Source organism: Equus przewalskii, chromosome 6 (assembly GCF_037783145.1).
Source record: "Equus przewalskii isolate Varuska chromosome 6, EquPr2, whole genome shotgun sequence".
In the NCBI taxonomy this organism is placed as follows: domain Eukaryota; kingdom Metazoa; phylum Chordata; class Mammalia; order Perissodactyla; family Equidae; genus Equus; species Equus przewalskii.
This window is the reverse complement of record NC_091836.1, coordinates 16,629,000-16,645,645: the sequence shown is the minus strand read 5'-3', so window position 1 is coordinate 16,645,645 and position 16,646 is coordinate 16,629,000. Positions and strand designations below refer to the sequence as shown.

At 35.4% G+C, this 16,646-nt stretch overlaps 1 protein-coding gene across 1 annotated transcript in view; it reads left to right on the top strand.

The window, feature by feature from the left end:
- Positions 1 to 16,646, top strand: part of GUCY1A2 (guanylate cyclase 1 soluble subunit alpha 2) — a 275,979-nt gene that overhangs the window by 185,054 nt on the left and 74,279 nt on the right. Inside the window, exon 6 of the mRNA XM_070623052.1 lies at positions 10,719 to 10,862. Coding sequence (XP_070479153.1) covers positions 10,719 to 10,862 — 144 coding nt within the window. The remainder of the gene's footprint in view (positions 1 to 10,718; positions 10,863 to 16,646) is intronic.

Here is a 16,646-nt window from a genome sequence, read left to right as displayed (position 1 = left end):
TACCTTGAAGAAATGTTTCTTGAGCACTTACCATGTGTCAGGCACCACACCACATAGTGAGCAAAGTAGACAAGACGTCTGCCTTCATGGAGTTTACAGTCTAATGAGGAAGATGGCAATTAATCAACACTCACAAAAATCTGTAATTATAAACTGCAATAAGAATGACTAAGAAAAGTTATGTGATGTTATGAGATCATATAATAGAGACATTTGGTTTAGTCTAGGAGTCCATGAGGACACCCCTAAGGAGGTGACTTCTGAATTGAGATCTAAAGGATGAGTAGGAGTTAACCAGGTAGAGGAGATATTAAGAGGAGAGGATTCCAAGCAGCGGGATCAGGATATATAAGGCTCTGAGTCAGAAAGGAACATGTTGAAATTGTAACAACTAAATGAACATCAGTGTGGTGAAACTTGGAGAATGGGAAAAGGTAAGATAAGATAAAGATACGGAGAGAGGTAGGAGCTAGAAACTATAGATATTTTAGCCATTTCACGGATTTTGGTCTTAATCATAAAAGGAAAGTGAAGTCATTAAATAATTTTGAATAGAGGAGTGACACAAGTAGATTTGCTTTATAAAAATCACTTTAACAATAGTGTGGGGTATAGATTTGAGGGGGGTGGTTAGTGGACAAAAGTAGAACATAAGGCTATTATTGCCAGAAGTCAGATGAGAGATGGTGGTAGAACTACCTGGGCTCGCAAGATAGGGAAAAGAGGCTTGTTTAAATTTTGGTACCCTGAGGGAAGTGATCAATTTTGTCTACTTAATGGAAATACTTCCATTCCATCATTCGTGCATATCGCCTGACCACCTGAATATATTCTTATTTTGGCATTATGTAGGTTCAACCTGAGTTGATTGAATAGACATTTTAGAGTCACATAGTGATGATTTTGGTTTTGAAAGGTAATTTACACATTATCTAATTGACCTAGCTCTTGATAGAGATGTTTATAATACAATTCGACTTAGTCATAATTCTCTAAGTGTATACTGTGCTAGCCCCTGCAGGACTTAAAAAGATAAGTAAGACGTTGTCCTTGCCTTCAAGTTAAATGACAGCAGTCTAGACAGGATGATAGTAGAGAAAGTATAAATACAAATGACTGCACTATAAGAGATGTAGAAGCCAAATTTTATTGGTGGTTCTAAAAGAAGCAAAGATGACATCCTACTGAAGGATTGGGGATACTTTCAGAAAAGAGATAGCATGAAAAATGGACCTGGAAACATGTGACAAATTTGACTCATGAAAGAGGGGTTGGGGAAGGTGTATTTTCTAAAACTACGCTTAATCTGGGAGGATAAAAGATAGTAATTCCATAGATATCTGAGTCTAGTAAACCTTATGGAAGTTAGATTATCTTCCTTTAAAAAACCAATTATTTTTTGTATATTTCTTTTAAAAAATTATTTTGTTGAGGTCATATTGGCTTCTAACATTGTGTAAATTTCACCTGTACATTATTATAATCAATTTCTCTATAGACTGCATCATGTTCACCACCAACAGTCTGGTTTTTATCTGTCACTATACAAAGGTGCCCCTCTACCCCTAAAAACAAATTCTTAATGAAATATATCCACTTGGTTTGCTAATTCACTTGCACTTTCCTCTTTTTTAAAAAAAAGCCTATTTTTTTAGAGTAGTTTTAGGTTTAAAATAAAATTGAGAGGAAGGTACAGAGATTTCCCATATACCCCCTGTCCCCATAGCCTTCCCCATTATCAACATCACTCATCAGAATGGTTCATTTTTACCAAGGATGAGCCTACATCACACATCATAATCACCAAAAGTCCATAGTTTACCTTAAGCTTCACTGTTGTATTGTGCAAATGTTTGGGCAAATGTATAATGACATCTATCATCGCTATAATAGCATACAGAGTATTTTCACTGACCTAAAAATCTACTGTGCTCCACCTATTCACCCCCCTCCTTCACTAATCACTGGCAACCACTGGTCTTTTTGTTGTCTCTATGGTGCTGTCTTTTAGCTCTATATGTCATATAGTTGGAATCATACAGTATGTAGCCTTTTCACACTGATTTCTTTCACTTGGTAATAAGCATTTAAGTTTCCATGTTTTGTTGTGGCTTGTTAGCTCATTTGTTTTTAGGGCTGAATTGTATTCCTTTGTCTGGATGCACTACAATTTATTTGTCCATTCATTTACTGAAGGACATCTTGGTTGCTTCCAAGTTTTGACAATTATGAATAAAGCTGCTATAAACATCTGTGTGCAGGTTTTATGTGGACATAAGTTTTCAACTCCAAGCAGCACAGTTGCTGGATTGATCATGTGACAAGAGTATGTTTAGCTGTGAAAGAAACAACTTAAATGTCTTTCAAAGAATCTGTGCTATTTTGCATTCCTACCAGCAATAAAGAGAGTTCCTGCTTTGCACATCATTCTCACCAGCATTTGGTGTTGTTGGTGTTCTGGATTTTGGTCATTTTAGTAGATGTGTAGTGGTATCTCATTGTTATTTTAATTTGCATTCCCCTGATGACATATGATGTGTAGCATTTTTTCATTTGCTTGTTTGCGATCTGTATGTCTTCTTTAGTGAAGTGTCTAGTAACGTCTTTGGCCCATTTTTTAATTGGATTGTTTGTTTTCTTATTGTTGAGTTTTAAAAGTTCTTTAAACATTTTGAATAACAGTCCTTTAACAGATATGTCTTTTTAAAATATTTACTCCCAGTCTGTGGCTTGTCTTCTAATTCTCTTAATATTGCCTTTCACAGAGCAGAAGTTTTTAATTTTAATGAAGTCCAGTTTATCAATTCTTTCTTTCATAGATTCTGTCTTTGGTGTTGTATCTAAAAAGGCCTTGCTGTAGCCAAGGTCATGTAGGTTTTCTCCTATGTTATCTTTTAGCCATTTTATAGTTTTCTATTTTCTATTTAGATGTGTGATCCATTTTGAGTTAATTTTTGTGAAGGCTGTAAGGTCTATGTCTCGATCCATTTTTTTCTTTGCATGTGGATGTCCAGTCGCTCCAGCACCATTTGTTGGAAAGACTATTCTTGTTCTATTGTATTGCCTTTACTCCTTTGTCAAAGATCAGTTGACTATATATATGTGGGGGTCTATTTCTGGGATCTCTATTCTGTTCTCTGATCTATTTGTCCATTCTTTTGCCATTACCACACTGTCTTGATTCTGTAGCTTTATAGTAAGTCTTGAAACAATTCACTTTTGTGATGTCAATTAACGTTATTTGGCACTTATTATATGTTTACAAAAAATATATCAGACACTCACCATTCTCTGGGGACATGTTTAAAGCCCTGGTAAGTCAGGAATCTCTGGAAAACTTTTCTTGAAAATAATAAACAATAATTATTTTGTCAAGAATGAATGGATGGATTCTAGGTAGAGCAATAACTGAGTATAAACATCATGGTGGGAGGTGCAGAAAGTTTTCAAAGAACATTGACTTATTCGTTTTGATTGGAATGTGGATTAAATGAGAGTGATAATGGTAAATGAAAGTGGGAAACAGGAGCTCTATTATTGAAGATCTGACAGGACTGACTACCATACAGCAGAAAGAAATTGTCAGTTGCCCACATCTAACTTGAGGATCTAGAAAGAAATTTTGACTATTTCAATATATTTTTCTTTGCTAACATGCCTCAGTATTCAATAATCTTTATGATAGACAACCTGGGGCCCAGCAACAGTATTCTCCACATGATTGAAATTCCTGGGCAGGAACTGGAATTTACATTGATAGATCTATTGAGAGTTTTATCAGAAGAGTTTCTTTGATAGGAAGTCATTTGGAATCCATTCTCCCTCATTTGGGAGTCCCAGGCCAAATCACTGTTCTATTTATATCCATGACCTCCTTTCCAATGCTGTATCAGCTAAGCACTATAGAGACGTCCTTAAAAGAAGTAGTATTTGGGTCAGAAACATCAACCAAAATGATTGTAATTAGGTTTTTTTAAAAATGAAAGGATTTTTTAAAATAGCTTTATCAGTAAATCCTTAGTTAAACTTGTTTCCATTTCAGTTGCTAAACCAGTATGCACAATGCACGTGGATGTATTTAACTGAACTCAATAAGCTTTCTTTGGATCACTGAATACCTACTGTGCCAGATGATCTCAGCATTTGGGGTGCGTCAGTGTGTGTGTATGTGTGTTTGCGTGCGTGTGTCTGGCCTAGGAGTTGTAGTCTAAAGTTCTGACAAATGAAGAAATGTCTGGAGAAGTTTATTGCCCTTATGGTTAGGGTGGAAGAGAGAGAAGGAATATATGGGAATGGCTGGGGTTCAGGGTAGGAGTGCTTTTCTCCTTTCTGCAAGTTCTTTGGCTCTTGAAAAGAAGGTGAGTATCTGGGTGGATATTGTAGTATTTTTAACTCACATCACATACCAGGAGTCTTCAAACTTTGAGAGTCATAAAATACACCAGGGAGCATGTGAAAATGCAGATAGCTGGGCCTTATGCCTAGATATTGATTTAGTAGATCTAGGTGGGACCTGGGGATCTAATTTTTAACAAGTACCCTCTGGGTGATTCTTATGCAAGTGCTCCTGAGTTTTGCATTTGAAAAACTTGCTTAGGGGACAATTCCAACCCCTAAATTTAGAAACTGAACACAATTTAAAGCAGTTAATAAAACTCTTACTGAGCATCTTGATACTGTGATAGGGTCCAGGCATATAAAGTTAAATAAATATCTAGCAGGGGGAGAGTATAAACACACAAACACACGTATACAAACTCCACCCCTCAACATGGTACATATTGTGATAGAGATAGAAATTTGTTCACTGGATATGTATGTAAGAGAGTTACAGACCCAGAAGTAGGGAAAGAAAACTTGAAAAAAGTGAGAGCTCAGTCCTGAGATAGACTTTGCCTAGTTTGCAGTTTTGTTTGGAATGTTCTCTAAACACTGTAAACTCAGTGAGGTGAAAATAGTTTTTCTTCTTCTCTTTTTGAGATTTCTCCTTTCAAAATAATGAATGCATTCATGAGATTTTCAGGGCCTTTAGAAAAAGTAACTAAGCCTGTTTTCAGTCTATCCTCTGAATCAAGTTCTCTGAGAATGATCCAGATATGAATTTAAAGCTACCCTGGGAAAAATAGCTGTCTACATATAAAAATGACAGTGGGCTTTGGGAGCAGGTGACCTTTTATTTTCCTGAGACTGGGCAAGGAGTGGAGCTTGTGTACAGAGACTCTTCTCTCTGAGGTGCCAGTCTGGGTTACTGACAATGCCAGTGGAGGACTTTCAGCTCTTTGTATGACAAGGGCTAACACCCATAGAAAGTTAGAAGTTTCATGAAGTTACTTTAATGACTCATCACACGTTAGTCTTATTACTCATGACTTCACAAGGAGGACAAGTACAGAGCTTTAGCCTTTGCAACATTAACCTCATTAATATATCAAAATTATTTCCAGACTATCAACCTTTAGCATCATAAATTAGGACCCTATAATGAAGATGCTAATATTGAATGACTACAAGATTATTTTCAAAAGCTAAAAAGGACAGCTTAATAATAATTTTGCTTTTTGGTAATCATATTTTATATGAGGAGAATAAAAATGTTGAGGCGGATTCCCAATATAGTGTCTGATTAAAATGAATATGCATATGCCAGCTGCCAAGGAGGCAGAGGCTGCTTCTTGGCCCCCTGTGGGAGGTGGGGCTTCTTCTTGCTCAGTTTCAGTTACAGTTCTGTACAGTCCCAGCAACTGGGACCAGGGGTGCCCCCTCCTTTAGAGTTGGGGTGGCAGGGATATGGTAATATCCAGGCTATCCCATCCTGCCCGCCATGACCTGTGATGCCTCATTTTTCTCTTGCACCTTTGTTACTGCTTTCAGAAAGTATGCCCTTCACCAAATCCTGTTAGTGTTGTGTAGAATGCTCTACAGAGATCTAGTTCACAGCGGGGTAGAGGTCTCAGGCAATAGCTGGTTGTGGGGGTTTGGCTAAAAAGGTGACAACTGAAGAGTGTGCCATCTTCTCAATGGCAGCAGAAGAGATGAGGAAAGTCAAGGAAGTGATGGATGAAAAGCATGTGGAAAGACAGAAATATTGAAGAAGGAAAAAGTGAAGGAGAAGAATGTAGAGGAAGAGGTGATGAGGTGATGAAGTGATGTCCATAGGGAGAAAAGAGGAGGTGGTAAAGGAAAATAAAGTGATAGAAGGGAAGGAGGTAGCAAGACCTTGGCCCCTGAATGTGATCTCTTCAAAGACTTTCTTGAGTCTGGAGTTAGAGGCAGTGAATGCTCAGGCTGACAGGGCCTTCCTCCAGCTGGAGCCAAGTTTGGGCAAATGCAGTGGTGCTTGTGTGAGGGCACAAAATTCATCAACTAAAATAAATCCATCTTCTGGGACACCACCTTTTAGAATAACCCCACCTAACAGATATGCCTAAGGTCCACAATGCAGATTTTCTGGGGTCCATATCAATTAGGAGTAAGAGTTTAGACATCCCAGGACAGGCTCATGTTCAAGGTCTTCTTTTGAACAAACTCCTACTGTAGAAACAAGGTGATCATTAAAGAATATGAGGTCAGATCTTCTGGACAAGTGGCCTTTTTTCCATTCTAAACATATGACCAGGATCCCATGCCCCAAGTCCTTTATCTGCAGGAGCAGAACATCAACTGTAGCTTTTTCACCTGGTCCTCAGAATACAGCCTCCCACAATCTGACAAGATTGCTGTTATTTAAGGTGATCTGTGGCCCAACTCCTACAATACTACTTGCTGTGTGAAAGGAAGCCAAACTAATTCAGCAGAGCAGCCCGTAGAGATACTCAAGTCATTTGGGTACTAGTATGGTTAATGCCTACCTTTGGCAATTGTCCCCACTCCATATTACCTGCCATCGATTGTTGGACCTGTGCTTGGCCAACAGTGATGTGTATGTGCTGGCCTCTGCACCTTGGCTCCTCTTGACCATTAGTGTTCTCAACTTGAAGAATGTAGCTTTTGTGGTCATGGCCATCACTTTGTCTAAGCCAAGAAAATTATGCTGAAGACTGCGCTGCCTTCATCTACATAGCATGAATGAATGCATAGCTCTAAGAAGTTTACTTACACCACTTTTACTTCTGGAATAATGTGAAGATTTTGATTATAAAGTGTCAAAAAGAAGGTATACCAGGAAAGGTGAATTCTTAAAGTTTGATAAAATCAGCTATAATAATATGTGAGACAGCAGTTGTATGTAATATTTTTAGTACTTAAGCCTCCTCTTCTATGTTCAGAAAAAGATGTAAGTTTTTTCAGACATTTGCATAAGCACAATCCTTTCCATCTCCATACTTAGTTTAGACATCTTTATTCTTATCTAATGTCGTTCAAGAACAGGTTGGAGATGCTGAAAATAAATGAGATACACTATTTTAGATGGTGTGTATTAAAAAAAAACACTGAAGCAATAATAAAGGAATCCAGAACATTGTCAACATTTTGTACAGTTTTTTTCTTTTGGTAGTACGTTTACAATGTTTAACTTTGGTTTAACTCAAGGGAGCAACCTCAGGAGCAACTGTAATTGATACATAATGCTTTTCCTTTCTCTACTCCTCGTGAAGCAAAACTGACATTCTTTTGAAGAGAATCCACTAAAATTTCCACATATATTTAGTTCTGCTAAACTTGTATAGACCTGACTTAGCTGATGGGAGAAGAAAGGAGAATGGAGCTTTAATGGAAAACTGCATTACTAAGGTGGTAGTATTTCTGTCAAGATTTTCACATTAAGATGCTGAATTTGTCTGCAAAGAAAGAAAAGCATCACAGACATTTATTACATGCACTTTACAACTGGGTATTTGAAAATTTCTAAGCAATTACCTATTCACTCATGTACACATTAATGCTATTCACCATGTTTTTCTGGCTCTTCTCTGGACACGTTTGGTTGCATTTTCCCATCCCCTTTACGTTAAGCATGGCCATGTGACTTGCTTTGGTGAATGAATCTTGGGAAGAAGCTATACATGTCACATCTGGAAGAAAGCTTTAAGAGCTAGGGCACAGTTGGTCAGAACCTCTTTTCCTTTGCCATGGCCACCAGCTCCAGGAGAGGAGGTTCTATTAGCTTAGTTCCTAGAGTGAAGAGACGTGGCACAGTGTTTCTCCCCTCTACCTCAATTCCTTAACTCACATAAATATGTAGCATGAATGAGAAATAAACCTTTGTTATTGTAAGAGATTAAGATTTGGAGCCTATATTGTTACTGCAGCATAGTCTAGCTCAGCATAATGGAAACATCTTTTAATTTTTTCTGTATATGGCGTGTTTATGAATCATATGTGCATTCCACATCTTCATATAGGTCATGGTTTTTGGATGCTTATTTCTTGCCTAGTTCTTGATCCTATTATTTCTGATAGCTAACCTACTTCAAATATTTGGAAACTAAACATTATAAACGTCTTACATGATCATGTATGGATTTTAATGTGAATTTGTTATATTTGTACACATGTTTGCCTTGCACTTCATTCGATTTATGTCTTATATCAATTGGTAACATATTTGTCCATCTTCTCCATGCTATTACATTATACACTCTTAAGGAGAAAGAGCAACATGTAATATCTTTATATATTCTTGTGGTAGAAATTTTAGAAATATGCGTTTAATTTATTGGAACCCAATAAATTTTTGCTGAAAAGACAATGGAGATAATGCTGATGAGGAGGAGGAGGATGATAGAGATTTCAAGAAGAGATTACGTTCCTGGAACATGCATGTTCAGAGTGACTGTAAAGCAATTCACTTTATGTAAATAATCTACTGCCTATGTGTTCTGGTATCTGAAAGTCAGAAGTGAGTTTCAAAGTACATAGCTAATAGCATTCTAGATTTTCAGATTGTGTAGAAATACAAAAGAATGAGATAAATGTGAGGATTCACAAATAGCATTGTGTTTTTAGGGAGAAAATGGTAAATGGCCACATTTTAGCTGTTTATTATTTGCTGGATGTCTTCCTCAGTGGGAATTCTTTAGAGGGAGTATATTTTAGTCTTTGAACTAAAACCTTTACCAACTGACATCGCACTGTCTTTCTGTCTTTATTATATGATTTTATTTCCATTTTTGGCATTAGAAAACAGGTCTTAAAGTGAAAATTTTGAACTTCATGATAGATGTGAAGGTATTTGAATCATTTTTGATGCATTTTTCCTGATCAGATTCTGATAAAGTGATAATTTTGGCATTCCTAGTCCCATGAGCTTCTTAAGTGTTTTCATCGTATTCCCTAAATTAATGCTCACAGAATTTAATGCATTACATGTTTTTAATACTCTAGTGTTAAAATGTATTCACATGACATTTAATTATTGCTATTAAATCTTAACTGACTTAAGTAATTATAATTCTTGACATATGTATGATAGAAGCATTTTCAGTCATTTAGGGGCAATTTTCTCCTACACAGATCTACATGGCATACAAATATACTGATGCTCATAAAATGAGTGGTGAAAATGAGCAAATCATTCAAATGACTGCTGTAATCATGGTAAACATGGTTAATTAATTAATTTATTCATTTGTAAATATTTATTAAATAGCTATATTTAGATACTATGATAAGCACTATGAATATAGAGATGAAAAAGACATGGTCCCATTCTTAAAGAGTTCATGTCGTAGCTGAGGCTATGTATTGATTATACATAGATACATATTGATTATAGCCTATGATGAAAGCTATAGCAGAGAGGTGTAGAAAATATTAGTTCTAGAACTAATGGAAGGACTATGGAGGGCTTCACAGAATAAGGTGATATTGGAATTGGGCATTTAATACAATTATTTCATCACTTTGCTCTAATTAAAACATTAGAACGATTGAGGATTTTACCACCATATCTACTTTGAATAATTACAGAAATTTCCTCTGAAAATAAATTGTGCCTAACTTTTATTCCATGTTTCATGCTTTTGAAATTTCAGGATTTTAACCTAGAGTAAATATTTAACAAAAGCAATGGCCACTCAGAAGGGATGCTGACAATAGAATTAGAACAGGGTCTGGAAAGACTCCAACGGTGCCTATTAATTCTTTAATTGTAGAATTATGGATGGATTTCTGCCAACTTCTCATGTCTCAAAAATTACCAATACTAGTTTCTTTCATTTAGGATATTTGTGAAGATGAAATCAGATAATGCGTGTAAAGTGGTTGACACAATTAATGGTATGGAGTAGGAATTCAAGAAATGTCAGGTAGTATAATTATTAAGAGTAAGTAAGAGTAGACTTGGTTAACAAATTACAGCTGTATAAAAAAATGTGTAGTAGTGGAAAGGCGGGAAAATTACTTTCCAGTGAAGGTCTCCTTGAAGGTTTGAAGGAGACACGAGGGTGGCTTCATAAACGTCATTATTTGGAAATTTTCCAGGCAAAAATACGGGCAATTCTATTTTTGTGAGGGATAACTATTTTATATTCCAGTTGTTTCCAATTTCAGCGATCATCTACGGTGATAATGTTGATGAACAGCCCTGGAGTGAGATGTCAGTATTTGACTGAGGCTGTTTGCAAACTCTGCTGTGATTACACTCAGTTGTCTAATTGCTTAATTTATCGATGTTTTGCTGACATGTTTTTCAGCAACGTTTGTGATTGCAGATAACTAATCATTTCTATTCTGGCTCATTATCATATGTTTGCATTTGGTTTGTCTGATTGCTGCAGGTGGAAACAATAGGTGATGCATACTGTGTTGCTGCAGGACTCCACAGAAAAAGCCTCTGCCATGCGAAACCCATTGCTCTGATGGCCCTGAAGATGATGGAACTTTCAGAGGAGGTGCTGACACCTGATGGAAGACCAATTCAGGTACCCCTCAAAAGCTAGTTTGAGTAGTAGTAAGGCATCTTTAATTGAAGGGAGCAAGAAATTTCTTTCTGGATCCTATTTACTGCAACTTGTAGATCTAGACAAGTTGGGTGCTCGAGGAGGACAAAGAATAACTAGAAGTGACTCATAGATCCAGGAAAAGAACAAATGGAATGTGGTCTAATATAAGAAAAGGTATGTGGAAGGCAAATTACCATGGAGGAAAGAAAGAGCTAAAGGATTAGACTAAGGGAAAGAACTTGCTGTCAGTGACTAAGTCACCAAATAAAAGCAAGGATGATGGTGAAAATCAGAGTCTGAGAGATGATCCAAAAAGGAAGCAGCAAAGAAGCAAGAAAATGGAAGACCTGGACAACTTTCTGTGTGTGGTATACAGATGTTCTTTGCCTCAGGCTCCAGGGTGACTTCTGCAATTTTTTATGGGGCAGAGCTTAAAAGTTGGAGCCCAATAACTGAGGAAACTTTAAAAATGGTAGAAAACGTAGTTCCTGGTGTGTTTTACTCTTTTTGGTACTCATGACTCTCTGCAACCCGGAATTTACCTCTGGAAATGGATTAGGTCACCTAGCTGTGGTTTTGCCAAAACCCAATGGATCCCAGATGTGTTTTTACTATGAATTCTTATAAACCTGGAATCTTGCATTTGGAGAATTAACCTTGAATTTAAGTAGCGCTCTTGTAACAGCTCACCAACTATGGGTTTAAAAAATACAGAAAAAAAAAAAAAAGCCTCGAAATACATTCCTAGTTGTGACATTATGGCAAATTAGATAACTTGAGTGACCCTTCTGATTACAATTATTAAAATACACTGTTAAATATTTTTAAAATATTTTTTAATACTGTTAAGCACATCATTGAACTCATTGGAAAGGGAGAAATGTACCAATCACATTATGTATGTTGACTGAACAAAACTTAAGTGGTGAATTTAACTCAAGTACTCTGTCATTACTCTTAGTAGAAATCCAGGAAATACTATTCCTTCCTGGAAGAAGTCAACTTCAATCCCATCCTCAAAGAATTTGCACAGATAGAAAGAGAAGCTTAAAAATGTGAGGTGGGAAGAGTAGATTTGAAAAAAAACAAAACAAAACAGAGAACCTCAAAGCAATCAACATAATACTTAAAAAAAGAAAAGATCAGTGGATTAGTTTGAAAGCAGATTAGACACAGCTGAAGCAAAAATTAGTGCACAGGAATTTAGAATTATAGAAATGATCCATAATTAAGTCCACAAAATTAAAAATGCAGAAATATGAGTAAGAGAATGTAAAATGTAAAATATGAAGCAGACGTGGAGGAGAGAGTGGGAAGATGTAATATATGTTCAATTAGGTCTCCAAATGGAGATAATAGAGGAAATGCAAAAAAGGGAATTTTTTTCTGGAACTATTAAAAGACATTAATCAGTTCTTAGACACATTAATCCTGAAGAATTCTACAGAAAGTAAATCATAGGAATCCAAAACTAAGCATATCTCAATGAGACTGCAGTACTTCAGAGAAAAAGAGGACTTGATAAATGACAAAGGTGACGTTGCTCAGTGGGGGAAAGGATGGAGCAGTTCAATAACTGGTTTGGGGACAATTGGTTATCTATTTGGTAAAAAAAAAATTAAAAGTGGGTCTCTATTTCATGAGTCTTCTCTTAAATAAATTCCAGGTGGCTTAAACGTGAAAGTCCATACTGTAAAATTATAGATTGATAATTAGGAATTTTTGACTTAGAGCAGGGAAGAATTTTTTGTAAACTAGTCAGGTCAAAAAATTTCAAATCATAAAAGAAAATATGTATAAATTTAATTCCTTGCAGGACATTTGATCCTATCCAAAACATCTTTGAGACATTTGGTCCATAAGACACTTGGTTTACACCAAAAGGTCTTTGATATCTGGTCATATTTGGTCCTATCCAACACATCCATGGAGACATTGGGGCCACACCAAAAGGTCCTTATTATTTGATCTTGTCCAAAACCATTTGGCATAGGCCAGATATGCTCATGGATGTTTTGGATAGGACCAGACATCAAGGATCTTTGGTGTGGACCCAGTGTTTTATGGACGTTTTGGAAAGGACCAAATGTCTGCTAATCATTTTATTGCATTAAAAGTAAAACCTTCCTGTTTATCAAAGAACACCTAAAGACAATAAAAAGACAACCAGAAACTAGAGAATTATTTGCAACACATTTAACCAATAAGAGTATCTTTGTTAATCTCATCAGTAATCAGATAAGTGTATATGAATAACACTATGATACAGCATTTCCACCTAATAGTTTGGCACAACTTTGAAAACTTTACAGTGCTACTATTGGTGAGGATCTGGAGCAGCAGGAAATATCACACACAGCTGCTGGGAGTACAAATGGGAGTGGGAGTAAAATTTACTTTATCTTAAGTAGTAAAGTTTAATTTGTGCCTTTCCTACAAGCCACTAATCCCTCTCCTAGATGTTTGCACTGGGGAAATACTTGTGCATGTGTAGCAGAAGTCACACACAAGATTACTCACAGCAATAATTTCATGATAGCCTTAAACTGGAAATAAATATGTATCTAATAGAATGTATAAACTGTGATATATTTATACTTTGGTATACTATACAGTTGGGAAAATGAATGACTTCAGCTACTGACATCAACATGGATGAACATCAAAAACACAATATTTGGAAAAGAAGCAAGTCATAGAAGAATACTGTATTATTAGTCTATTTAATTAAATTTTAAAACCGGGGAAATTGAAAACATATGCTATTTAAAAATACCTGCATTGATGGAAAAAGTGTAAAGGAAAGAGCGGGAATGACTAACGCAAATTCGTGTTGGTGCTTAACTCCAAGGGAAAGAAAGAAGAAGATCGGAAAGGGGAGCATGCAATAGAGAAAGTGAACTTAGGAGTGATAGTGCAAAATTATTCATTTTATTACTACTCTTTCATGTGTACACATGGTTTATATTTGACGATTTTAAAAAAGTGGAAAAAGAAAGAGATTTCTAACCGCTTCCACCAGTGGCGAAAATAGGAAAGCATGGAGCATTAAAAAAAACTCTGGTTTAAGTCCCCTCAGGACATAATTATCCAGTTACTTAAGCATATGAATGACACTTCTACCATTGCCAGGAAAAATAAACAAACAAAGGAATACTGTTTCAGATCTGCTGCAAACTGCAAACATTCACATTCCAGATTGAATTTATATCAGTTCTTAAATTTTCAAGACTACCAGCTGGGCAGTCTTGTCATTTGGGATTATTTTTCTATGTTGGATTTTCTTTTATAGGAAATATATCGTCTGTACTGATTCAGCATTGTTAAAGCCAACAAACTACCATAGAATCAAGCTGGGGAATTGTGTTTTACAGTGTGCTCATCCGTATTTTCATTTGTGGAATATAACATTAGCTCTGTCTTATGAATCAGATAGTTTTATTAAATCAGAAGAGGAAATGTTCATAAAGATTTAATAAGAATGCAGAAAGAGAATTAAAAATAATAAAACCACCTTAATAATTTTAGCTTCATTACTACTTTATATTATTTTCATGGTTTGGGATTGTTTTTTGGCATATTAATTTGATTTTGAGTTGTTTTCTAACTTGGTGCCATGGGAACATTTCTAAACATATTGAAAGAATCTTTTATTAAAAATGCTTGGGTGTTGCAGTAGAGTTGATATGTGATCTGTTGATTGTTTCCTTCAAACTAAGTTTTTAGACTATTTAAAATTTAAGCTATTTGAGTTGCAATAATTACTTAAAATTATTCTCAGACATTTGGTCATCCAAAACATCCATAAGACATTTGGTACATGCCTAAATGTCCTTGATATTTGGTCCTGTGCAAAATGACCATAAGACATTTGGTCCACAACAGAAGGTCGTTGATATCTGATCACATTTAGTCCTGTGTAAAATATCCCTGGAAACGTTGAGTCCAGCCAAAAGGTTTTTGATATCTGTAGGACCATTTGGTCCTGTCCAAAACGTATTTGGTCCACACCAAAAGGTTTTTGATATTTGGTCCTGTCCAAACCTTTTAGCATGGACCAAATATGCTCATGGATCTTTTAGACAGGCCCAAATGTCAAGGACCTTTTGGCATGGACCAAATGTCTGATGGACCAAATGTATTATGGACCAAATTCTTATGGACATTTTGGACCGAATCAATTATCAAGGACATTTTGGCATGGACCAAATGTATTATGTATGTTTTGAACAGGATCAAATGTCCTGCAGTAGCTCAAACCAAAAGAAAACTCCCCAAACCTCTCAAATTTTGAAAAGTAAATTGATAATTTTTAATATGACTGTATGAACCTTTGAGGCACCTGTCACGATGAGAGATAGGAACCTGAAGTATCAATTATAATTGCTCGCAAATGATTAGTAATGCCCTTGAATAATTAACTGTAGAATTGCCTGGATTGATTTTTTTTAATTTTAAAAATAGCCAGAGAATATTGCTTTTCCCTTATTCATTTTATAATACTCAAGCTAATTATTTTTCTGTAAGTACTCTAATGAAACTCAGAGGCTGGTTCTAGACTATGTCTACAAAGCATACACAAATATGGCCCACTTATACAATAAATTCTGAAAAATCAGTCAAAGGTGACTTTAATTAAGACAGCTTTTAAAAATAATGATTAGAATTTTTTAATGCTTTATCAATATGATGTTTATTCTACTGGCTGAATATATGAAAATACCAGCATTATGCCTATTCTGGGTTTTTTCCCCTCCCTCGAGGAAATCTAATTTTCTCATCTTAAACAATGAACAATTGAAGAAAAGTAAAATCAGATTTATATTCACTCCCGTTTGTTTGAGCTAGCTATATTGTGACTTCACTAGAAAATTGTGTAATTTTTTGTTGTTCTTTAATCTTGTGAATCTGATCTTACCAAAGTATTTTGAATAGTTTTTAGTGCTGAAAGGCTAACTTTTACTAATAGTTTAACCACTCTTTGATTAAAATAACAAAATGTTTATTACTGCCTGTGATTTATTCTTTTTAAAAAAGTGTTGGTAGGGAAAAAGAAGCTGAGTTGAGGACTAATTAGAGAATGTGATTAAAGATATATTAGAAAGACAAGTAGCATTTTCATGATTTAAGGCTTTTGAAGAAGATTGAGTCGTGTGTCCAAATATGGAAGTTTTACTTCTGGATTTCAGTTTTTAAAAAATATTTTCATTGAATTTCATCACATACACATACAAATTCAAATTCTCTTCATTAGTTCAGAGAACAGTACATTTCATATAATGAGGCAATTATACGGAGATTGTGAAATAGAGTGAAAAAACAATGTGTAATCATGTTGTAATACTATCGTGTTTAGCAATATCAATTGCAACTCAAGGAAATGCCTTGAATTTCATCTAACTGCCTACTCCAAAGGCCGGAATATTAATGTGTACAATTTACATGGACTGTAATACACTAAATTCTAGCTCCTTAAGCTTCAACTTAGTCTTCTAATGAGCTTACAGGAGTTTTTGAGATTGTGAAATAATTATTCTCCAATTAATTTTTAAATAGTTGTAACTTGATGTCATTGTTTAATATTTAGAGGGATTTGCTCTTCGCAAATATTGTGATATTTAATTAACCCCATGAGATTACAGCCCAAGATTGTATTTAGAAACAAAGAAAATAATTATTTGATAACTTGATTAATTCCCTGTGAGTATTTGATAATTGTTTATTTATAAAATTCTAATTAGTACTTTTCATCCTGAAGCGCAT